Source organism: Carassius gibelio, chromosome B25 (assembly GCF_023724105.1).
Source record: "Carassius gibelio isolate Cgi1373 ecotype wild population from Czech Republic chromosome B25, carGib1.2-hapl.c, whole genome shotgun sequence".
NCBI classification, from domain to species: domain Eukaryota; kingdom Metazoa; phylum Chordata; class Actinopteri; order Cypriniformes; family Cyprinidae; genus Carassius; species Carassius gibelio.
In genome coordinates, this window is record NC_068420.1 from 13,349,601 (window position 1) to 13,376,661 (window position 27,061).

The window sequence follows — 27,061 nt, forward strand, 5'->3', positions numbered from 1 at the left end:
TGCTGTGGAGGGAGGAAGAATGCATCTTTATGTGTGTATCTTTATGCTAATAAAGATAGTTTTAAGAGTATAGGGCACATCATGGCATATACTAGAAGCAGTTTTTTTTCCAGATTACCTATACATTGTTCTATTTTGTTCAATCTGGACGAATTACACACTACAAGACATCGAAAATATTTGTTATAAATTATTTAAATAATGTAAGTTACTAAAATGTATACTATATAAAGATTATCGGCATATATTTTTTATAATAATAATAAAAAAATAATAAAATGACCTTCGTAGCATGGCGTTGGCATTTCAGAGCCGAGTGTTGTGAGCGCGCAGCGTAGGCGTTACGTCACTGAAGTCCTCCAGCTCTGGGAAGATGCTGGTGTGTGTCTGCAAATAATACAATCATAAAGCAATACAAAGAAAAATAGCTCGCTTCCTCTCTATCAGACATCTACTGGATAGACGGTGGTTACATATCGGATGAAACAGACCAGCCATAAAAGGTACAAATATTTTTTTTTATGGGGAAAAAACCCTATTGTGGTTTATAATAGACTAAAATAGTGATGCTCGTATATGATTCGTTTATTCAACATCTACATATATTGATATTTAAATAGCGCCTCTTATTTACAGGCGCATTTGCTGGACGGCTACTAACAAAAGAGGAGGCAAATGTGTTAAGCCATGCAATGGTGGAGAAGAAGGACATTGAGGGAGGATGCTCAGGATTGTGGCTGAACGATTGCTAGGCTGAATTTTACGGAAGATTATAGGTTTAGTATATCCGCAATCTAAACTGTTCTGATAGAATTGTAGTATATGATTTTTAGCATTTGCAAGTCTTATTGACGTGGTGTGTGGGAAACGCCGACGCTTCTGGTTGGTTTGTCGGAGCTGTGTACAGGCTTCACCTAAATACGACAGCATTATTAATATCTGCTGTTTTAGAATATAAATCATCAGCTGAGGATCCCATAATAATTTTAATTTTGCCGTTGACATTAGATGTTTGATAACCTTGGAGTGTGAGCCTGCAATATAATCCCACCTTTCCTTCGATTCACTCATTCGGTGTGTAAATGGGAGAAGCTTTATTACATTATCTAGTCTGTGAATTATTTTCGTATATGAGAGTAACGGTCTATAACACGAACCAGATTTATTTTGAGATATGTATAGTAATATTATGAGCAATAGTAGTAGACGTGGCGTGGAGGAAAAAAAGCTTAACATTCCTGACTGAACATATAGCGTTTTTAATCTCTGCTGTTTGATGAAACCCTTGTTAAATATTTACTTTATTTGCTGTCTGGAATTGGTTTTGTGTGTGTGTGTGTTTTTTTTTTTTTTTACATTTCAAGGGCATATTTAAGCATGACAAGTCTCAATATGAACAATTAGATCTGTAAGTATACCTACTAAATCAAATTAGCATTACATAGAAATGTAGCTGTAAATGATGCACAATATATCATAACACAATAAACGCCGACACTACATTTGAATATATAGTTGAATATACTCTACGTTCTACCATCCTGGTAGCTTTGGACAAATTACTAGTTTTCACATTCACCTTTTGTAGAGCTGAATTTATTGTTTTTAATCAAAAACACTTAAAAACTCACATCTGAGATAGAGAATAGCTAAAGATATCCGACAGCTACAGGTCATTTTGGGTTTTGTATAGCTACTAAACCCATCCCTAGATAGGCCCAGAATAAGTAATTATGGAAATATATCAAACATTAGATATAATAAATCGAAATTAAATGAATAATACCTGAAAATTTAAGTGGCTGGTGCAATTTTGCCTCAAAATGGTGTTGGCTCTCTTGTCATTTCTTATGTGATTATAGTATTATGTTGTGTGTTTTGAGGGTTTTGGTTTTTTATTTCATTACAGGCCACCATAGTTGCTCCATTTGACAGAAGGAGACAGAAGACCAGCCTTTTCTTAACAGATCACATTCTTACTACTTGAGATGGAGATGACCTGGCCTGTTTATTAGCACATTCCTTCACAATAAATTTCCGGTGGGTTCCCTTGCTTGCACCCTGAGCCTGCCAATATGTACGGAAGTTCACGCTCTGTGAGCAAAATGGACAGTAATCACAGCGGTGGAAGAAACAACCAGGGCAACTCTGGACGCTCGCCACGGCTGCCTCGCTCACCCCGTATGAGTCACCGTCGCACCAACAGCATGGGGGGCAGCGGTGGAGGCCCGGGCGGCTCTGGAGGCAAGACGTTGTCCATGGAGAACATTCAATCTCTCAATGCTGCCTACGCCACGTCGGGGCCGATGTATATGAGTGATAATGAGGTCGCAATTGGAACCTCCTCTGACCTCCCTAAAAGCGGCGTAGCAACGGGACGCTTCGGAGGAAGCATTCCTTATGGGGTCCGGGCAACGGTTACGGGCAGTACACCGGACATGGCCATGGTGCCGGCAGTGTCCACAGACTCTATGGGCTTTGGAGGAGAGATCCACGCTGCGTCAACCGTTCCACACTCCCTTCGTCAAGCAAGGGACAACACCATCATGGAGCTCCAAGCTCAGCTCAAGGAGGTGCTGAGGGAGAACGAGCTCCTTCGGAAGGAAATCGAGGTGAAGGAGAGCAAGCTCAGCTCCTCCATGAGCTCCATCAAAAGCTTCTGGAGCCCAGAGCTGAAGAAGGAACGTGCGCTGCGCAAAGACGAGGCATCCAAAATAACAGTGTGGAAGGAGCAGTACCGCGCTGTGCAAGATGAGACACAGGTGGGTACATCTGGCAGGATATGCTTGTTTTTTTATAAGTGGACATTTATTGCTGATCAGAGGGCTGTTTTGTGGTTTCAGTGGGATTTAGGATTAAAGCATGTGCTTAACGGAATCTACTTTTAAATAAGGATCTTAGATAAGTACTAAAAAGGCACTGTATATCTATAAAAGTACTCACAAGTATAAGGCCTGTGTACACCAAGGAGGGCTACTATAAATTGTTTATAATGGTATGCTTATAAAATGCTTAAAGGGTTAGTTCACCGAAAAATGGAAATTATGTCATTAATAACTCACCCCCATGTCGTTCCAAACCCGTGAGACGTCCGTTCATCTTCGGAACACAGTTTAAGATATTTTGGATTTAGTCCGAGAGTTCTCAGTCCCTCCATTGAAGCTGTGTGTACGGTCTACTGTCCATGTCCAGAAAGGTAAGAAAAACATCATCAAAGTAGTCCATGTGACATCGGAGGGTCAGTTAAAATTTGAACCCAGATAATGAACAAAAGATTGACTCGTTCTCAAGTCAAGAACTGTTTCTGTCAGACGCGTCCGATTCGAGAAACGAGGAGCTGATGATACTGCGCATGTGTGATTCAGCGTGAAGCAGACCGACACACAGAGTGTCTGAACTGAACTGATTCTGTGCTTATGTTATGAGCGCGGGTAAACCGAAGCCTTGAATGAAGGGCAATCATCGCCAAAGACGTCATTAAGTTGAGTGCAAAAGAACCAGTGAACCGTTTTCTTCAACCGGTTTATGGAATCGAACTGTGTGAAAGAACCGGTTCGTGGAAAAGAACCGAACTTCCCATCACTACTGGTGATCCGAAAAACCGATGCAACCGGTTCTTGACTCGTGAACGAGTCAGTCTATTGTTCGTTATCTGGTTCGGTGTTCAACTTAAGTTCTCTCTTCACAGCAGTTCAGTCAGTGTACTGTTTGAGCGCATGAATTACTCCGGGATATTGGATTGTTTTAACCAAGAGGGAGTGTCAGCCACATTAAAAAACGTTAACAGCTTAAGTCATTTGTGGATTAATGCATATTGAAGACGTGAACTGTTTAAAACGATTCAGTCTGATGTGGCGAACTGGTTCAAGAAGATCCGGTTACATCGAGTGATTCGTTCGTGAACCGGATATCATTGAACTGTTGTGTTTTGGCTTCAAAAAAATTCTAACTGACCCTCTGATGTCACATGGACTACTTTGATGATGTTTTTCTTACCTTTCTGGACATGGACAGTATACCGTACACACTTCAATGGAGGGACTGAGAGCTCTCGGAATAAATCTAAAATATCTTAAACTGTGTTCCAAAGATGAACGGAGATCTTACGGGTTTGGAACGACATGAGGGTGAGTTATTAATGACATCATTTTTCATTTTTCGGTGAACTAACCCTTTAAGTGAGGTTAGCATGCCTTGGTGTGGATGCTAATATAATTAACGTTTTAGTTGTCTTTATGGTTAAAGATCTTGGTGTGAATGGGACTATACAAATAAATTAATGATGTACTTCATCAGCTAAAAAAACACTTTCTAAAATACTTCTATATTACTATTCCATATCATATGTAAATTATGTCTGAATTCGTAACATACGACTATGCTACTCTTACTGTTCTTGCCATATGCCATATATATGGCAGAAATGGTAAGATTAATATGATAGTTTGCTATTGCGAATACAATGAGAGTGTTTTTGTAAATTGTTGAAGTAGTTAAATTACTAAAACTGAAATAAAGCTTCGTTAAAGCTATACAAAAAAAACCCCTGCTAAAAATAAACAACAAAAAAAGACATTTTACAAAAAGACAAATTACAAAAGCACATAATAAAATTCTTAACATTTAAATGAAAACTGAAAATCTAAAAATAAAAGCTTATACACACACACACAAGCTTTATTATATAGCATTGCACATGAGGTGCATTAGTTTCGAATTGAAAAAATTCTAAGACTTTTGTTTAGTAAAAAAGCTAGATGTTCAATTAAATACTTTTATAAAGTACAGTAGATTACAGAGAACGTAATGTGTAATGTACAGTAAAGCATTTGGGACACAAATTATTCAACTTAGCTCATTCATAGAGGCTGGGCCTGGGCTTTGTTTGGAACAGACAATACTATATGCATGTGTGCAGTATGCATGTTTTTCTATGCATAGAAACCCTACATTTGTCAAAATATGAATTAAACAGACCATACTGTGTTGGGTAGTATAATATCTGTGAAATGTCAAATATTTTTCACCTTTTTGATAATTATTCAAGATTTAAAAACTGGAGATGACAACTTGACATTCGATCATCGACATGGATAGTTTTACGTACTATTTGTTTTAATAGTTAGAGAAGTATACAGTATATACTGCACAGTATTCAGTAATCAATACAATAATATTTAATTCCGATACTGAAATGCATGTGTCAGGTATGAACAAATCATCCAGGCCAGCTTAAACCAGCTAAAGCCTGCAAACCATCTTAGGTTGATATAATCATCACATTTTCCCCGTATCAATGCATTTTCATAGATTTATAGGAGTGAGAATTGTGTGATTAAAGAACATCTTCAGATGAGAAGGAGAAGTCTACCTCCACTGTGAGGTGACGCTAATGGCCAATCCTGAAATGGACATCCTGGTCCTGCTGCGTGCGGCTCACTGCTGAGTTGACTGCCTGAATTCCTGCAAGCAACAATATGTTCAATGTGCAATACATGAACTAATTAAGGATGAAAGTCTGTTTCCTGATATTCAGTGGTTCTTTTAAATGTACGTTGAGATACTGGGACGAGTTTTGATAGCAGTGATAGTGGCATAGTCCTCCATCTATGCTGCGTTTAAAACACTCCCTTTATTTGAATGATTAGCTTCAAACTGTGATTCACTGCAACATGGCTGTCATGACAGATTTCCAGACGAAGGGGTGTACAGCACTAAGCTAATGACGGCTTGGTTATTCACTCTGAGCAAATTCAGCATCATCACGCTCCTCACACCGTTCGTTTGAGATTGAAATTAACACACGAATCATCAGAGAGCTCGGATTCTGAATGTGTTATTTGGTGACTCTTGGCAAGTAGTTTTGTGCCTGTTGGGCTTAATGAGACCTTACCATTAATTGTGTATATGTGTGTATGATTAAGAAAATGTATAATTACTGTTGTTACATCGCCTTTTGGCTGCCATCAGGTTTGCAGCATAGTAGTCCCATCTGAATGGATGAAAGTTTATACCGTAGCACTTTTTTTTCAGTTTCCTTGCCAAATGTACAACTGGTGTTGAGGATGTGTGTGTGATGGATTGTACATAAGCAGCTTCTTAAAGGCACAAAATGAAAATTAGGCAATTATTTATTCACTTTTGTTGTTGGAAACCAAAACGCAAAAGAACATTTTTGTAGAATTTGGCTGGTCGTTCTTTAGGAGGTCAGTAATTTGGGATTGAGACATTTAAGATGTTATTCACTTAAAGGGGGGGTGAAATGCTCGTTTTCAATCAATATCCTGTTAATCTTGAGTACCTATAGAGTAGTACTGCATCCTTCATAACTCCAAAAAGTCTTTAGTTTTATTATATTCATAAGAGAAAGATAGTCTGTACCGATTTTTCCCAGAAAAACACGACCGGCTGGAGGCGTGACATGTGGGCGGAGCTAAAGAATCACGAGCGCCAGTAGGCTTTTGCGTTGAGAGCGTTTGGAAGCTGTGACATTACCGTGAGGAAAAAAACATCATCCCAAACAAACCATGGCTAACAGTCCGATTCAGCGTATATTTATGATCCAGAATCAGATCCAGAGGCTGAAATTTAACAAGAGCAGCATCAGCAACGACGTCTCTATGTGGTATGTACTGAAACTGTATATATTTGCTTAGCGGTTTTGGAAACTGACTAAGTTCCACTTTATGTCGTCTCGTCTTTTTTTTTTTAAGCTGTACATGTGGAAAGTGCAGTTTGATGACAACATCGCATGTTGTTTACTAGATGTGCTTACGCGCCGATAGCTAAGTTAACAACACAGAGATATTTGAAGCAGTTTTACTCACCGCCTGCGGTTCCAACACACGATCGTGACCCCATTTCGTTGGGACTGCATTATTCTTAAGAAATAAACGATGTGCAAATCCGGCGTCAAACTGGGCCTTGTTTGTAAAACAAGCATCTTCGAAATGCAGGGGAACAAACACAAACACTTGCACAACTCCGTTGATGCTCTGTAAAAATAAACTCCATCCACTGGTCCCTTAATGCTGTTTCTCTTTTGGTAATCTGTGCAGGGTTGTCTTGCCCTGGCAACCAAAAACACACTTTTTTGGTGACATTTCGCGACGCTGTCGCTCTGATCAGTGAACATCTGTTGTGCTCTCAGTGCTGTGCTATACGGGAGCGCGCGCTCTTCCGGCAGACGTGCCCTCAGGACCCATATAAGGAAATTCCACTCCATCTAACGACACACAGAGCCATACTCAAAAAAAAAACTTAATTTTTGAAACTTTGTCCATGTTTAGCATGGGAATCCAACTCTTTAACAGTGTAAAAAACTCAGTATGCATGAAATAGCATTTCACCCCCCCTTTAAATTCAACTATAGATCTCCTAGACAAATTAACGAGAGTTCGTTAGAGAAGTAGTGATGTCTTATATGTGAATGAATCATTCTTTTGAGTCAGATCTTTCAATTAATCAAACAATACAGTTCATAAAACCTTAAAAGGATAGTGCACACAACAATGAAAATAGTTTTTTTAATAAATTACTCACCCTCATGTCGTTCGAAACCCAAAAGACCTTTGTTCTTCTTCGAGAAACAAATTAAGATATTTTTGATGAAATCCGAGAGCTTTCTGACTCTGCAGAGACAACTGACTGTCAGCAACTGACACGTTGAAGGCACAGAAAGGTAGTAAGGACATCATTAAAATAGTCCATGTGACATCAGTGGTTCAACCGTAATGTTATTAACTAAAAGAATAATATTTGTGCACAAAGAAAACAAAAATAAAGACTTAATTCAACAATTCTCTTCCTTGTCAGTGTCTGTCAGGCATTCATGACACAAGTAGATACAAATGAGATGTTTACATCATAACTCTTCTCAGTACTTACTCGTATTACTGCTTCTATGAAAGATGATGCTATAGATTGAACTGTATTCACTGATGAATAAAGAAAAGCTTTCTAGGAGATGCCATTATAAATAATAGGATAACAGCTGATAAATCATGGGAAACGTCTAGGCTGTTAACCCTCCCTTATATCTGTTCTAAAAATCTACCAACAGACATTGTCACTGGATACTTCTGTTTTAGATATTTTTTTTTACATAATTGTGAGTAAATATTAAATATTACTCCCCTCTATCCATCATAGCATCTGCAGACAACCGTGCAGGCGCTGCAGGCCGAGCTGCGTATCCAGCGCGACTTGAACCAGCTTCTCCAGCCCCCCGGGGAGCCGCTGGCCTGCGAGCCCAGCGAGGAGCAGGAGAGGCAGGCTCGAGAGGTGTACTTGCTCCGCCGTACACTGGAGGAGATGGAGATTCGCCTGGAGACCCAGCGACAGACGCTAGTTGCTCGCGATGAGTCAGTCAAAAAGCTTCTGGAGATGTTGCACAGCAAGGGACCCTCCACTAAAGCCAGTGAAGAGGATCATGAGCGCACACGTCGCCTCGCAGATGCCGAGATGCACGCACACCACCTGGAGAACCTTCTAGAACAGCGGGATAAAGAGCTAGTGGCTTTGAGAGAGGTATGTGACAGCTAGTTCAAAATCTAAATGAATAAATATGAAAATGATATAATACGCTAAAAACAGTGTTACATATGGCACAATATTCAAATAGGGTAAAATATAAGTGCTATAAATAGGGTAATAAAATACATAAATAGTGTAATATTCTTTAAAATGTAAATAAGCAAATATAGCTCAATTATATTAAAATAAATAAATAAAAAAAACAATAACAAAATCTTAATGTTTAGGTGTTTTTTCCCATTTAAAAAAATTTGTATTCCTTAAAATTACAATATTAAGATGAACATATAGAGAACATATATTCTATTTCTTAGATTATACACTATTTGTGTTTGTCTACATTCATCAAGCTCAACCTTTCAACTGTTACCCAAGTTATTGTCAGTAAAATTCTAAAATATTTTCATATATATCATTCGATACAATATTTTTTGTTTTAGAAAATACGTTTTTTTTTAAATATTTATATAATGTTTATTGCTATAACACAAATTTGAACAAATAACTTTTTTGTATTTTAATAATACAGTTTGAATAACATTTACTGAAATTACAAACCTCATATAAAATGAATAGCACACACAATAGCTCGTTCAATATTTAGTACAGCTTCCTGAGGATGACAGCCAACATTTTCTGAAGGTTAAGCACCTCCTTTCACTGAACATTTGTTAAAAAAAAGAAATATAAAAAGCATTTAAAAAAATGTTTAGTGCCATATAAGGTAAGTGCCATACTCAATCAACGAACTGCAGTGAATTAAAGCAGAAAGACTATTCTCTTTTCATGTTCCATTACACAACATTCAGTCACATAATGACCACAGCTATTCTCCTCAAAGTACAAAAAAGTAGGATACTTAAATGAACTAGATAGCAGGAAACTCTATTTGTACCTATAAGAGAGTACAGCTCCTGCGATGTGATACAGAATTCAGCCCAAACTAAACAGCGCTGCTCTCCCTCAAGGTATGAAGATATATTTGAGAGCACTATTTCTGGCACTGGTGTGAAGGAAGTGCCAACCATGTGTCTTTAATTCCAGGAGCTGCATCGCCGCCTCGAGGGGACGCCAGAGACTACGAAAACCAAAGCTCTCCAGACTGTAATTGAGATGAAGGTAGTACTTTAGCTCTGATTTGAATTAATGTGGCTGTTTACATATGATGACAGCAACCACATTAATGCTTTGTCTATCAGTGGATTAGAAGTACTTACAAATACATGTAAAAACGGACAGTTCATTTCATGTTGACAGCATTTAAGTGAAATGTATTAGTTTAAATTGACATTAATCCAGTTAGTTGATTTTCAAAGTGCTTTTTTACCCACTTAGGTAGGAATTAAGTATATCTTTATATTTAATTTCATAATGACAAATATGGTTAGAGTGAAATATTGTTCTAGTGTACTGGCAAATTTCTATCAAAACTTGTATATTGTGTGTTTTAATATATTTGTAATTAGACTACACATTATTAATGGCAAAGTTAAAAATGAAGATTTAACATTTAAACTAAAATAAAAATATATTAACTTTAAATGTAAAATCAGATTACATTACAGTTAAGATTATAATCATGTACTTCACATATGTACTCATAATAAAGTATGTATCAAAATAAGTGTAAAATATTATTAAAACATAATGATTTAAAATGTACTTTAAAACTTCAAAATGACATAATAGCAAAAATGGCACAACAGAAAAGCAGCATTAAGTCGGATGTTCAGATTCAGCACATTGGTATTGATTAACTTAATAGACACCAATGATGTCTTGTCATCGTCCTATTTTTTTGCATCTCTCAGGATTCTCAGATCAGTTCTCTAGAGCGGGGCCTCAGAGATCTGGAGGACCAGGTCATGATGCTCCGCTCCAGTAGCATGGTTAGCTGTGAGGAACGGCAGGAAGAGGCCAAGCAGATGGAGGTCTACCGCAACCACACCAAGTTCATGAAGAACAAGGTACTGCTCAGCCTGCTTTAGAACAACACATCCAGATTAGTCTTGCTTATGAATAACTAACCTTGAATAATTCTGTTATTTAGATGGACCAAGTTAAGCAAGACCTTTCCAGGAAGGACACCCAGCTCCTTGGATTGCAGACCAAGCTGGAGACCCTGACTAACCAGTTCTCTGACAGCAAACAGCATATTGAAGTGCTTAAAGAGTCTCTGACTGCCAAAGAACAACGTGCTGCTATTCTACAGACAGAGGTAGTAGATCAGGCCAGTGATTGGTCTTCACCCATCACACCAGCAGATTCTCTGAGCATGGCATACAACCCTTTGTGCAGGTGGATGCTCTGAGGTTGCGTCTGGAGGAGAAGGAGACCATGCTAAACAAAAAGAGTAAGCAAATCCAAGAAATGTCTGAAGAAAAGAGCACACTCAACGGGGAAATCCATGATCTGAAGGACATGCTGGATGTCAAGGAGCGTAAAGTCAACGTACTTCAGAAAAAAGTGAGGAATGGATTTCACCAAATATATACTTTTTTTTTTTTATTGTACTTTTCATAACAGGAAACTGCTTAAAACAAAATGTTCTCTAATACACATGTCAGAAATTAGTCAACAATCCACTATTATTAAAAATACACAGTCATGCATTAAATAATACATAAAAAATACATCTACGAAAACCCAATGAGTAATTAATACTGTTAAACTAAACAGAACAATAATCTTTTTTTTTTTATAAATAAAATAATGATACAAATAATAAATCAAACTCTAATAAAATACGGAAAAATAAAAATGATAAAAATACAGTAATAATAATATAACATACAATATTACTACTACTAATAGTATTAATGTTACTACTACTTTATTACTGCTAGTAATGATAATAGTCATAATGAAACTTAAAGAACTTAAAGAAAAATAAAGAAAAAACTTACCCAGCTTATTCATTTAAATGTTCCCTTTATTGTTCCCTATAAACTTTAAGCATGAACCAAGAACAAAACTGTTGAAGAAGATTCACTACTTTAAAAGTTTGGATGTTTATAAAAATGCCAGTTCACATCAGTCTTACATCAGCTCCTGTGTCTCAGATTGAAAACCTGCAGGAGCAGCTGAGGGATAAAGAGAAGCAGATGAGCAGCCTTAGAGAGAGGGTGAAGTCCCTACAGACAGACACGTCTAATACAGACACGGCCCTCACTACACTGGAGGACTCACTGGCCGAGAAGGTGAGGATCACCTCTAGAGGACGCAAGAACACACCACCAGACTACAGGACAAATCACTGGTGCTCTTCCAAATGGCATCATCATGGGCGTAGACTGGAGTCGAAACATCTGCGTTTAGTTATAAACATTTCATGCTCCTTGTATATGCTTTCTTTCTGGCACCGTGTTAATGTGTCCCCTTGTAAACAGGAACGTATTATTGAGCGCCTGAAGGAGCAACGTGACCGCGAGGAGCGAGAGAAGGCAGAGGAGCTGGACAGCAGTAAAAAAGAGCTGAGGGAGTTAAAGGAGAAAGTCAGCATGCTGCAGGGAGACCTGTCAGACCGAGAGGTTAGAGATCACCAAACACTCCTGAAAGATGAGTGGAAACCATTAAAAACACATAACAAGAAAAACATGCAGCTATGTGTGCAAAACACACTACATAAAACACTGTATTTTTGTCTTTTGATTGGTAATGACATTATATAAAAATAAATAAATAAATAAAAATAAAAAAGAACAATTTACTATAACTATATCAAAACTGAACAGAGAATATATATGGTTAATTTTTTATACCCCATTGGCAAATAGTTTTTTTGCATAAATCTAACAGGTTTATGCTTAAAATAATTAAAATTCTTGTGGAATTTTAGTAAATCCTAAAATATTATATTCCCTATAATATATTTATATTTTATATGTTTAATATTAAGGATATATATATATATATATATATATATATATATATATATATATATATATATATATATATATATATATATACATATAATATTAAACATATATAAAATTCCGATATTTTCACGATAGTCTTATCACAATTTCTCATTTCAAGTTCATTTATGTTGGAGGGTTAAGTTAATTTATAGTTTTTATTACTTTTACTTTATTCAATATGTTGGCTTTTTTAGATTTGTATATTTTAGTTAAATGTTTAGTAATTTTGTTATGTGCTTTTTTGTTTTACTATTAATATATATACCATATATATATTTTTTTGTTATGTTTCATTTCCATTAGTAATTTTTTTAATGCTTCAAATTAAACATATCTATTAGCTGCCAAGGTAACAATTCTCATTTAGTTGAAGTTTTTCATCTTATATTTCAATATTTCAGTTGACAAAAATGTTTTTGATAGTTAACAGTTAACAGTATTAACCCTGCTAAGTTAAGGTTATTTAAAAACTTTTACTGGAACACAATAAAAAAATACTGATTAAGAAAATGATTTGACTTTTATTACAAAAAGAAGGTCTTGATGTCTCAGATATGAGGAAAAAATACTTCGGAGTCATTACTCACATAAGATAGTCAGCTTCAAAACATAATTTTAGGCAGATATCATATGTCAGCGGTTCTCAGTTCTAGTCCTCGCGACACCCTGCTCTGCATATTTTGTATGTCTCTCTTTGTTAACACACCTGATTCAGATAATCATGAACTATGTTCCCATTGACATGGTCCCTACACAGTGTTCATTGCTCCCTACTCCCTGAGCGACGTACCCAATAATGCTATTGAGCTAGCCGGACACTATACCGGATGCTAATGCCAAGCTTGCTTTGAGCGAACTTCATGCAGCCATTAGTAAACAACAGACTGCTCACCCGGAGGTTGCTTTTATTGTCGCGCGTGATTTTAATCACTGCAAATTATAGACAATGCTCCCTAAATTCCACCAGCATGTTTCCTGCCACACCAGAGGAGACAAAACTTTGGATCATGTTTACACAAACATTGATGGAACTTATATCGCGACCCCCCTCCTCCACCTCGGAAAGTCTTATCACCTTTCTTTGTTTCTCACCCCTATATATTCACCCCTCATCAACCTTGTGAAGCCATCAGTGTGGACCATCAAAGTGTGGCCAACTGGAGCAGACTCTTTACTTCACGACATATTTCAATACACTGACTGGAGTATGTTTGCTTCTCAGGCTGCCTGTGACTCTCACACGGACATTGATATCTATACTTCCTCCATACTGAATTACATCAACACCACCATTGACAGTGTCACAACAGAAAAACAGATAACAACATACCCTAATCAGAAGCCATGGATGAACAAGGAGATGCGACTTCTGTTGAAAGCCCGCAACACTGCCTTCAGATCAGATGACGCTCAGGCCTACAGCAAATCCAGGGCTAACCTCAAAAGGGGCATAAAAAAGGGCAAGTATTGATACAAGCTGAAGACAGAGGAACACTTTTCCAACTCTGACCCCCGACACATGTGGCACGGCACACAGATCATCAGTGACTACAACTCAAGCATCTCCATTCCAACGGTCACAGACTTTTTTGCTCGCTTCAACAGCGACAGCAAGGAGGAGGCCACCAAAATCACACCCTCATCAGACCACCAACCCCTTAAACTCACCTCCACAGATGTCAACACAGCATTGAGTTGGATCAACGCATGCATGGCAGCTGGCCTGGATGGCATTCCTGGACGTGTGCTTAGGGCATGTGCAGAGCAGCTTGCAGGGGTCTTCACAGACATTTTCAACCTGTCCCTCACCCAAGCAACTGTGCCAACATGTTTTAAGTCCACATCCATTGTGCCAGTCCCGAAACACTCCTCCCCAATGTGCCTGAATGACTATCGCCCCATAGAACTCACACTCATCATTATGAAGTGCTTTGAGCGACTGGTCCTAGCACACCTCAAAGACTCCTTCCCACCCACACTGGACCTACACCAATTTGCATATCGTAGAAATAGGAGCACAGAGGATGCAGTATGCACAGTGATGCACTTTGCACTCACACACCTGGATATGTTAGGATGTTGTTTGTTGTTTGTTGACTTCAGTTCAACATTTAAAACCGTCATTCCCTCCAAACTGACCAAAAAACTTGGAGACATGGACATTAACACCTCCCTCTGCAGCTGGATTATGGACTTTCTGACCAACAGACCTCAGCATGTTAGGTCAGGCCACACCTGCTCCACCACCATCACACTCAACACCGGTATACCACAGGGCTGTGTGCTGAGCCCATTCCTTTACTCTGTCTACACCCACGCCTGTTGAAGTTTACTTCACTTCAGAACATTAATTCATGGATGTCTGCTTCGCAACGTCTTCACACACAGACAAGTGTGACATCATATACCTCTGTAAATAAATACTATTTAAAAACACGTCTCACACACTTTAAACTGAAATCATGGTGGAATATCTTCTGATGTCCACTTCGCAGGGCACTTACGATCGAATAGAACAAATGTCTGGAGCGATAAGAGAGACATACAAAATGTATGGAGGCACGAGGACTGGAATCGCTGTCCTGTGTGACAGGTTTGTTGAGTGTCTGTCTAAACAGATAAACAATGATGCCGTGATCTTCTAAAGGTACATGTATGCTGTAAGTGTTTCATGGCTCTATACCCAGGACCTTAATGCTGAGTTTGGTTTCAGACTTCTCTGCTGGACCTCAAAGAGCATGCGTCGTCGCTGGCCTCATCTGGCCTGAAGAAAGACTCCAAACTGAAAAGCATAGAGATCGCCCTTGAGCAGAGGAGGGAGGAATGCATTAAACTTGAGAACCAACTAAAGAAGGTGAGTGATAGCGTATTTATTCAAATGATTGGAACCTTATAGAATTCCAACCAGCAATGTACCATGATTTCTAAAAACTGCAAAGGCTGAAGAAATTCATTGGTCAAAAAATATGGGAACCCATTGCATAGTATAAGTATGCAAACTGGGAAGTAGCCTTTACAAACTACAAATGGTAGCGTACAAATGACTATATATATGTGAGTTTGTGTATATTTGTGGGTGTATTTATATCACTTCTCTATTAGGTCCACAGTGCCGCAGTCAATGCACAGGCCAACGCAGAGATATCTGAAAGGATTTCTTCACTGGAAGCTGATGTGGCCAGACACCGAGAAGACTCCGCCAAAGCCCAAGCTGAAGTTGATCGTCTATTGGACATCCTGCGTCAGATGGAGAATGAGAAGAACGACAAAGACAGAAAAATCAGTGAGCTGGAGAGGTCAGTCTGTTTCACTTATTGGCTTGATTTGGTGTCCCCGCTTTTTTTTTTTAACTATGTTTCACGTTGGTGAAGCAGTACAAACAAGTTACATCTTTAACACTTTTTAGCTGCCATGTTTAAGCATCGCCGTCAAAACGTTTTCAGTGTCTGCGTTTGACGAGGTTGATGTTTTGACTGGTCTTCTTTCCCTCCCCTTTGAATTTTGCATTAAAGCACTGATCACATGTTTTTTTTTTCTCACGCTGAGTGGCCTTTGAACTTCTGCTTTTTGTCTCTCTTTTTCACTTTTTCACCTGGAAATGTGTACCTTAGTGTGACTTCCAGGTTAGTAAATACATGTGTACTTCCACACACATAAAAAGAGTCCTCAAGAACTAGAACAAAACCGATTTAAGACCCCATGAAATCAAAGTTTTATAGATTTACAGTAGTGTATACTTAAATTCCCAAAGACCTAAAAGTTGAAAAGACAAAAATAACTTTTGAAAGACATGCATTTAAAATGTACAGTCTTTCTCCTCCAGAAAAACTGGTCAGAAATAATAATGACAATGACAATAATGACAAAGATATTTTTTTCTGGGGATGCGCCAATATAAAAATTCTGGCCAATTATGATTTTTATCTTATGACCATTTTACACTATTGTTTTTTTTTTTCAAATTTCAAATTAAATTTTAATTAAATTAAAAATAAAACACACAAATGTTTATTTTTTAAAGACTTTTAAATGCTACATGTAAATGTAGGCATCTTAACAATGTAATGTACAATATGATAAACTGCAGTTCATTTTGAGATTTGGTAATTGGAAAATGATTAACTTTAATGATGATAAAAATTAACTTTAAATTAGTTATAGATGACAGCAAAAATTGTTTAAATATAAAAATAGGGATAATGAGCATGAAAATAATATATAAATGAATTATAATATTAGAAATGTATATGATTTTATAATACAATAATACAATAAAATTAAATATCTTTAAAAGTCTTTTTAACCAATATTATTGTGCATCTATTTTGTCTTATCACAAACTCTCTAGAATAAGATTGTCCCACCCTTAATCCCACTTGACACTGTCTTGAAAGTTCATGGATGACATATTTTATTTTATCAATTAACAAAATAATTCTATAAACACAAAAACAAGCCCTTCGTTCCGTCCCTTGGAAAACTGCTTTCGTCAGGCAATTTCATGGGGTTTTAAGTCGAAAGAAAGCAAGGGAATGCATTTTTTTTTCCTTTGTATAATCCCTGTTTTAGCTTTATAAATAGCACAAGGATTTATTATTTATGTGATCAGGCTTAGTGATATTTATTAAACAATAATAAAACCAGCCCTTTTTCCAGCTATTAAATAGTCCCCTCCACCCCAAATCTCTGAAACTCTTTATTTTACTGTTAAACCCCAGAGAGTTGCTCTCACAAGCACTTCATGTTAATGTTTCAGGCAAATGAAAGAGCAGAGTAAGAAGTCCTCTAGCAAACACAAGGAGACGTCAGGGAAGGGCAGAAATGTCAATGATGGCCCACAGCAGGTGAGACGTACTAAGCTTTGTTATAAGCTCCTCTGTTTTGACAGATCACTGTATATTTAAACATTATTAAACTGTGATGGTGTGCATATGATGAGCTGAGCCCCATCTACCTCAGGAGTCCCTGCGGCAGAAGGCAGAGCGCATCGAGGAGCTGGAGGAGGCTCTCAGAGAGAGCGTTCAAATCACTGCTGAGAGGGAGATGGTGCTGGCGCAGGAGGAGGCCGCACGAAACCACCAGGAGAAACAGGTCAATACTACAAGACTTACTACTTCTGAATCGACTAGTGGCTATTCGATGCATCTCCAAAAACTATGATATGCCACCCTAATGTTCTTGACACAAGATGCTCAAAATAACAGAGTTGTTATGCAGCTGTCAAAGACATCTGTCTCTATGTTTCTGTGGCTATAGTAAAAGTACACTAAATAGAAAACTAAAAAAAAAAACTACAAAAGCCATGGGGTCTTCAAATATTGTTGTGGACTATGGGAGGGCCTTGTAGTCAAAGCACCAACACTAAAAATATCAAGACTAGAAAAACTAAAAAGTGGTAAGGTATCAGAGTAAGTTAGTCGAGCTGGTTTTTGGAACATGGTAGTCAGTTTCTTGTTGGTCCAACTTGAACGAGATGTTCAACAATGTTGAACTCTGCCACTCTAGCTGATGGACAATCTAGATCAGCTTGGACCAGCTAGAAACCATTTAAAATGTTTAGAATTAAGGCACCCGTAGTAAGCAATAACAGTAATAACAGACAAAGCAATAGTGACCACGTAATAAAAACAGTTACTCACACTTGGATCCAATATAGCTGGCACAGCATTGTCTTTTAGTTTCAATGTTTCTGAAAATCCTACGCGAATTATGCCTTGTTTGTAAACAAATCTGCTGTAAAATGAAGTAAACAAAGGTCTAATTCCTTATTGACGTGGTCTGGCACTTAATTAAAAATAAAATTCATCAAATTCCTCTCTTGTCATTTTCCCACTGTGTGCGAATCGGTGGGCGGGGCTAAAGAGGCAGTGATGTACAAGCAGGCATTGATCTTCTTCTGCAGAGAGCGGAGTTTAGCAACACTATTACATCATAGAGTGACTCATTACACAACCTGTCATTTTGGCAGACTGGCTTCAGTTCAAGCTGTTTTAAAACTAAAGAGATTGTTATAAGATTAACTTATGAAAACATAAGTTTTGAGTACTGAAACGTACAGGATGTTTTTATAGCACAATGACCTTTTATATATCAAAAGATCAAGGGAAATTTGATTTCTCAGTTCATGACGCCTTTAAAGCTGCGGTAGGGAACTTTTGACGCTCTAGCCGTTAATAAACAGAACTGCTTGCGTCTTGCGGAAGAACATTGTAGCCAGAACTACTTCTCTCTGTTTATGTCTGTGAAGAATCACAAAGGTACTGGGTTACTCCGCCGCGGTACCCCCGAAGCAATCTAAAATAGTCCGAATATAAACACTTATTATAGGTGCACCCTAGTGATTCAGGACAAGCTAAAAACACGGTTTGGAAAATGAATTCATGGTGTACTCGCTTATTATATACATATTTCTACTTTTTGAACACAAACAAAGTTATGGACGCAGCTCTGATTGGTTGTTTCTTACCGGGAGCGATGGTGTTCCTGCAAATGGCAATAGGAGCACTGGGAGGAGCCAGAGGAGCTTGATTTTTTTCACAGCTTATCTGTCTCATATTCTACTGTCAGGACATAATGACAGGTTTAACAAATATGTAAAAAATATATTTTTACAAAAGTTACCTACTGCAGCTTTAATGCTTTTTGCAAAAAACACTTTACAGATAACTGATCATGATGTGTTAGTTAAGGTGCAGTCACGTAAGTTAACATTTAGCCAGTAAAAAAAAGGTCCATTGTCCATACACTAGTATAAAGCTTCTTTACTGGAATCTATAACATCCATAGAATCTTTTAATTGCAAAAAAGGTGGAAAAAGGTTCTTTAGATACTTAAAATGTTCCTCACACTAAGACAAAAAAATGGTTAATTTAAGAACTATTCAAGAAGGGTTCTGTGGCAAACCCAAAAAAGATTCTTCTGTCTCTGCCAAAACCCACTTTTGAAACCTTAATTTTTAGTAATGAATCACAGGTAATTCATTTTTTCTTCGCAGAAATTCCCAGAACAGCGATAAATGCGATAAACACATTTAGTCACTTTGTGAAGTACAGAATAAACAGTAATGAATAAACCTTCCGTTTATGTCGTAAAAAGATGGAAGAGCTACTGGGAGCAATGGAGAAAGTGAAGCTGGAGCTCGAGTCCATGAAGGCCAAGATGTCGTCCACCCAGCAGTCTCTGGCTGAGAAAGAAGCTCATCTGACCACACTGAGGGCTGAGAGGAGGCGACACCTGGAGGAGGTGCTGGAGATGAAGTACGTTATGAACTTTCTTTGTACGTTATCATAACAGTGCTTGCAAAGAAACCGAAAACTCAATGGAGAATGAGTTTGCACTTTGACTTTATGGGAAATTCAAAAAATACGTATTTCGCGCAGACTGCAGGCTATGTTCCATATGTAGGTTGCACATTCAAAACAGATTGTTTTAAATGATTTCATCCTGTTTTATACATTAATAAATCAAGACAGTCGCTAAATTACCAACTTCGCATTGGCCTTCAAAGCAGCATGAAAATGGTTCAGATTCAGATTTAAAATTATATACAGAAAGCGGGCAACATAATGCAAGAACTCTTCCATCCTGTTATAATGAATGAAGCTGTCTTTGCTAGTTTCATAGTTTCATGCATCTGCATGCAGCATGAGCTCTTTGACTGTCCATATGCAGATTTCCTCCATTATAATCAATAAAGCTGCCGACGATGCAGCATAAAACTCTTATTTACAGCATATTTTTACTTGCGATGTATATATAGGATGTTAGACCATTTACATTGAAAATTAGTGGTCTGATACAATGTAATTTGACCTACAATATTGGTAAGTTAGTTCATAAACTTTTATTATTTATTAATTAATTGAACAGATGCAGTCTTGTGCCTTAGAGTCATGCGTAAACATAGGAACAGCAACAAACAGATAGCAAAGATTTAAAATATATTTAATCTTCGACTCCCATTTGTGCAAGATACACGTTATGTGTTATACAATGAACTTTATCAGATCTAAATAAATAGCTTTTCCAGATGACATATTTAAATCATTAAATAACCATCGTTCACATGAGAGCTCATTCTGAGGTCACTTTAGCAAGCTGTAGTGTTGATATAAATCAGTTAAAAGAGAGTAAACAGGGATAAACATCATGACAGAAAAATAGGCTGTAAAACTTTAACTTGGTATATTTTTTCGTGCCATGTATTTGTCTAGATAATAAATGCCGAGGATGATTCATTCTGCACGTGGCTCGTTCTGTTTGCTATTTCTGTCTGCACACTTCAGCCCTGCTCCTGGGAATCTGTAGAAAAATCGGGAATAAGCAAGCTATTTCAGTCTTTCTGAGACAATTATGCACAATCATTTTGACAAAATCCATTCTCCCTCGAGATGTTTTGTACTTGTGAAAGCAAACATCCTTTAACCTGCTCCGTCGAGTGTTGTAAGACTCCTGGTCATCGTCAATGAGGTCAATTGCTTTGAAGAGATTTCCACAGTACTCCAGTAAAGTGCTGTTTGACATCGAGCTTAGACTGCTAATCATTTCAACCAGAGTTATTATGGTTTTAAAGATGTTGTTTTATTTTTGCATTTTAGTTCTTAATATGAATTTCAATCGTGGACAATTACTTCTACTAAAATACATTTTGACATTGGCCTTGGACTTTTAATCATTTAAACAAAGGTTATTATAGTTTAGATCATTCAATTTTTTTTTTTTTTTTTTTTACATTTGAAATATTTTAATAATAATAAGTGTTATTATTATATAGATTTTTTACAATTTAGTTACCAAAAAGGATTTTGATACATAACTTGATTTCAACAATTGTAACTCACAGACAGGAGGCTCTGCTGGCAGCCATAAGTGAGAAAGATGCTAACATAGCTTTGCTGGAGCTGTCTTCATCCAAAAAAAAGAAGACACAAGAGGAAGTGGCCCAGCTGCGGAAAGAGAAGGACCGTTTGGTGCAGCAGCTCAAACAGCAGGTACGGACTGCGTCATGTGGCTCCGACCGAGTGTATCTGTCTGTCCTCAAGGTCAAGTTGTTTGTTTGCTTTAAATTTTTTGTTGCTGGAGAACTTAAAAAGCCCAGACAAAATACATCTTTGTTTTGACTGGTGGGTTTCTGAATGCAAACAATGTCTATTGATGTGCTTTTAATTGATCTCTTCTCAAACCCCACCCCACCCCGTTCATCCGTTTCTACTCCCCAATCTCTCCTTACATCTGTGCCTCCTCTTTTTTCCTAGACACAGAACCGTATGAAGCTCATGGCGGATAATTACGACGACGGCTACTTGAAAACACCACCTGACCAGACCAACCACAAACCTCCAAAATCACCCGATCAGGTCACGATCCGGTCCTACAAACATCCGCAAACAGTTAAAGGGACAGTCCACCCCAAAATGGAAATCCTGTTGTTATTATTTACTCACTCTCACGATGTCCCAAAGCCATAAATAACATGAGGAAATAATGACAGCATGTACATTTTTGGGTGAACTCTTCCTTTATAATTGCTACGGCCACCAGCTTTTTTATTTAGTGGAAATTCGGTATGGCTGAATATGAAATAATTGTACCATTGCTGTATTTTGCTTATCACATATACATGAAAGCTTAATCTTAGCAGCAAGCCAAAGAAAGACAAATTGGAGGTGTGGTCAGTTTCATTTCATCCCTTGTTAATAAAATATTCATACTAGAAACTGAATTGGAAACGGATGCTCGGTCGTCCTTTTCCATTGCAGTCGCGTCGTCGTAATTGTAATGAAGCTGCCCTCATCTCCAACGCAGACGCCATCATTTCCTTTTACTGCCTTCATATTGATCATAACTTCTCAACCCTATGGATTTCTATTATTCATGACTGTAGAAATCGCCCCTAAGCGCAGATCCAGGATCAGTTTCCTTTAACCATCATAATACAGCATTTCAGCTGATCTTGTGTCTGTGCTTACGGGTCGCTTCAACCTGGATAAATACGCATACTAACCTGATCTTTTTTCCCATGCTGCACTTGGCTAAAACCCTGCCATCTCTTAACCAATAGGATGATGAGGAGGGCATTTGGGCATAGCCTCACTGGCAGCCATTTTGTTTTAGAAGGGTGAGCATTTCTTTGATGGACATGTAAAAGCCAACCTCAGCTGCCCTGTTCCTCTCCATGTGACATCATACCCTGCCTGTCCCGCTGTGCCTGTTTGAGATTATTGGCTATGTCACCGCAGTGCAAACAAGCTTTCCATTGGGATGTTTTATGAACAAAGAACTTGTCATATTTCAAAGGCCATTTGTTTAGATATGAAATCTACACACATATAACTCATGTAGAACTGCACTGCTATGAAATAGTCTACAATCTCATTTCTCCTGGTTTTGTTTTTCCACCTTTTGAAGCCTGTTAGCTTTTTGTATGTTTTTGTGGTTAAACATAATCCCAGATGGTGCATTAAGACTGTGTTTCCCACACTCACTCTCACCAGATTCAAATCCTTTTCTACAGCAACAAGATCATTTTTAAACATGTTGATAAACAATTTCTTATTTGCAGGTTTACAAAATCATAACATTTTCCAATAACTTAGTTACATCACTTTCCATTACATTACATGTATAATATAGCTAATAGACAGGATACAAATAACATACAAAATATGTGAATTGTTTATAAAAATGTGAGGTTTGAGGCCACACTGAGAATCTGAGATTCTAAATCTAATTTGAATCTTGAAAAAGAAGAAAGTTTAACCATTTGTTATATAGAACATCCTAAATATTAAAAATTCTGAAATCATAGACTCCAGCATTCAAATGTGTGGGATATTTCTTTGTTGAAAGCACATGTACTGTAAAATAAAGTGAAACCAATATTTATATTTCATATAAATTTGGTCCCTTCTATTCATCAAAGAATCACCAAATACTGATTTCAACATTGATAATTTCTTGAGCAGCGAATCAGCATCTTAGAAATAATTCTGAAGGATCATGTGACACTGAAACCTGAAAGAAGAAAATTCAGCTTTGCATCACAAAAATAAATTAAATTTTTAAATATATTCATATAGAAAGCACTATTTTTAATTATATAAATATTTCACAATATTACTAAATGCATTAATGCAGCATTGGTGACTTCTTGCAAATGCATTGACAAATCTTTCTGACATCAAACTTTGGTCTAGTATATTAAAATTAAATTATGATAGTAAAAAATGCTAACCAGAGATACTCATTTTGATTTTATTTCCTGACCAATAACCCATGCATGTCAACCCATCTTTAACCATTTGTAATTTTTTTAATTAATAAAAAAATGACTTCCAAACCAAAATGCAGCCATTATTATTAAATATATCCATTTGAGTTAGTCTAGCAAAAGGTAATTAATGCACGGCAATTTGCTGTCAGTTTACAGAAACATCAACTAAAAAGGAAGACTCATTAATGTTTATTAGTATTTAACTAAACCAATGTTCAACTGGAAGCTAAGCATGACACAGAATGAGAAAATGTATTAAAGGGGCCATATGAGACTTTTTAAAAGATCATTATTTTGTGTATTTGGTCTTACAGAATATGTTGACATGCTTTAATATTCAAAAAACACATTTTTCAAATAACGTACATTATTGTAGGTCCTCTATCCCCCGCCTATCTCAAACGCGTAGTTGTCTAGAAAATCCTCCTTCAGACAAGCGCAGTCTCCTCTGATTGGCCAACTGAGCCAGTGCATTGTGATTGGCCAAACACCGCAAGCACTCGTCAGAAATTCAATGCTCCTTTCCATAATCGCGAGCTTCATATTTCAGAATAAATGTAAAGACAGTTAACAAAAACTAACAACAAAACATACTTCCAGGCTGATTCAGAAGCGCCAGGTGGTCATAGTTAAATCAGAATTACCTCCTCTCATAGGTTCACAAAACGGTCATTCATAAAATGTGTTGCTGTTCTGTTGTAAGTAAACGTAAAGATTCCTAAATGCATAATGACGTATAAATGTGGGGGCATGTTTGAATAAGCCATATTAGGGGGCATGGCAGAGTCTTAACTTTTATAAATAATATCTCTTTGTATTTGAGACTTTAGTCCTTGCAACTTTACAGATCTTCTTTATGCACTTAGACACTCCTAAAAGAGAAAGAAAAAATTTAAAGCGCATCATATGACCCTTTTAACAAACAAAGTAAAATCACATTAAGATGAAAATGCTTGTTACACCACCAGAATGATTCCTTATAAGAGTCCTCTTAAAATCTGTCACAATAATATAGTAAAATTGAACGACTTTTCACTGTTTTGGGTACTGTCTTGTCTCGTCTGAAAAGCATGTATTTGCATGCCAATACATCTCGTGTCTTTTAAAAGCATCCTGCTGATCGAAATGATATCAACCCCAGCAAGCTAAAGTTTGCAAATGCATGTCTGTTTCCCATAATCCTCTGCGTGTGGTAGTAACAGTGTGTGTGCTCTGTAGAAAAGATCTGGGCGGAAAGCAACAGTGCACAGGAGCTCTACACCGGCCACCTGATTATCCCGTACAACCACAACAAACCCCTTTCCTTACACAATCAACTCAGCCCACATCTCATCACACCAGTTCCCCAGGACCCACCGCCACTGACCACACACACTCTCACAGGTAACACTTACATGTTTGTGCATGTCAAAACTTTTCTTTCAAAGAATTTTCTAGGTGTGTATAAGCAAATCTTCAACTTTTATGTTATGGCTTCCAATTAATAAAAACAATAATGATTTAATTCACAGTTAGTCATAGTTTGACTAACAATATAAGCAATCAAAACCAACAAGAGAGCAATAATAAGTGCTGTATAAAGTCTCAGTTAGGGTTTTTAATAATAAATAAAAAGAAAACAAGTAGCAAGAATAAAATAGAACGTGGTAAGAATTCTTTTAAAAATAAAAGTCAAAAGAATAGGGAAACAACTAATATTTTGATTTTGTTTAAATATTATTTGATATTACACATATCAGGCAGATCTTTTGTAATAAATGTGATTAATTAATCTGTAAATTTAATGAAATGTCAGTTATTAGAATCTTTAATCGCTCGACGGCCCTAAACTCTTTTTCATTGTCATTGTTTGAAACGATATTTACACTTAAGCTCAAATGTTTAATTTCAAGTATTAAATCATTTTCAAATTATTTGCAAGTTATTTGATTCACATATGCGTAACTCTTTGTGGGTTTTAGTGGGAGCCTGGGATGGTGAGTCAGTGTGGAGCTGCAGTTCCCTGGATCCTGCTTTGGACCTCCAGAACCAAACTGGCCATGATCGAACCCTCCAGCTCCACTCCAACCTCCACTCTCTCTCTCTGGCCTCACCTCTCAGCTGAACTAAACTGGAGCCCTCTAAGAGCCTGGAACAGTCTGTAGTCTTAATACTGGTGCAGCACTGAAAATATGCAGTGTTAGTTGAGTCGTGAATGCAATTTTAATTTCGTTCTCTTGATATGTCATCACGGTTGAGTATATACAGATTTAGAATGTTAACCTGATCAGTGGGTGGTGCTATATAAACATAACTGAATGCTAAACTGTTGTTAAACAATTTTAAAAAAGTGTAATGCTACTTAAACTGCACTCAGCATTAAGACTACCAGACCTTCAATCTATTCTTCATTTAGGTAGCATCTTGCACTGGTTATACTTCACTGGATGACCATTCCCCTTTACCAAAAACTTATAGGACACCTTCAAGAGCATGACACAAACCTTTATAGATAGTGATGTCTATTTGTCACACCTGACTCATTGTCAGTGGAAAAAAAATCAGGTTCTGTACATCCTTTAATTCAAATTAACAGCTGCTACAAGGAATAGACATAACGTTTAGTCATAAAATATAAAATAAAACAAAATGTATATGAAAAGAATTTGTATTGCTCATGAAGGAGTCCACTGAAGGGTGCGTGCAAGAAATTACTGTTCTCACTTAATGAGACTATAGTTGTTTTCTAGCAGCTCTTAGACAGGACATTGTAGGCTCCCAAATATCTTCATATCATGTCCAGATAACCAGTTTCTGAGAGCACATTGCTGGTTTTATGTGCTCTCATAAATGTGGATATCATTGTGTCTATCCCTCTCTCTCAAAGTGGATTTTTTTTTATGTTGCATTTGTGGCCTATTGTCTTTGTGTATTAAAATAACTATTAAAAAATGGATAGTCCACAAAAAAAGAAGAAGAAGAAGAAAAAAAAAATGTAAACAAGATGATAAAATCAGACAAAAGACACAGGTATGGGTGTTCTGAATTTGTAAAATGTGTATGTATATAAATATGTATTATCAGTGTTTTCACTCTCTGAGGTTTTCATTTACTGTTTGTGTGGGGATATACAGTTTGACATTTGGGAAAATATAAATGCAAATATAAATTGAGGAGCAGTATTCTGGACAAATGAAATTTCACAGTGGGCATGGCTACCACAACTTTTTCGGGAGGAAAAATAAATAATAAAAAATTTCTAGCTGTCAACATTAACAAAAATAGAAAATGGACCAATGAAATTTCACAGTGGGCGTGGCTAGCAAATATTTTTCCATTTTGTTTACAAACATAC

At 37.1% G+C, this 27,061-nt stretch overlaps 1 protein-coding gene across 2 annotated transcripts; it reads left to right on the plus strand.

Moving 5' to 3' along the window:
• The first annotated feature begins 335 nt into the window (after positions 1–335).
• Positions 336–26,792, plus strand: erc1a (ELKS/RAB6-interacting/CAST family member 1a). Of its 2 annotated transcripts, XR_008183518.1 has the most exons (18): positions 336–503; positions 1,910–2,762; positions 8,152–8,529; positions 9,580–9,654; positions 10,347–10,502; positions 10,586–10,753; positions 10,834–11,001; positions 11,598–11,735; positions 11,925–12,065; positions 15,169–15,309; positions 15,558–15,751; positions 17,212–17,299; positions 17,415–17,546; positions 19,551–19,711; positions 21,298–21,445; positions 21,710–21,811; positions 24,946–25,110; positions 25,689–26,792. XR_008183518.1 is itself a non-coding variant. In XM_052597780.1 (17 exons), exons 2-17 carry the CDS (start codon positions 2,076–2,078, stop codon positions 22,540–22,542), a joined length of 2,904 nt encoding a protein of 967 aa, XP_052453740.1. In that variant the 5' UTR covers positions 336–503; positions 1,910–2,075; the 3' UTR covers positions 22,543–22,572. The 2 variants fall into 2 exon arrangements, 1 of the variants encoding a protein (XP_052453740.1); XM_052597780.1 differs by lacking the exons at positions 24,946–25,110; positions 25,689–26,792 and adding an exon at positions 22,516–22,572.
• Positions 26,793–27,061: the final 269 nt, after the last annotated feature.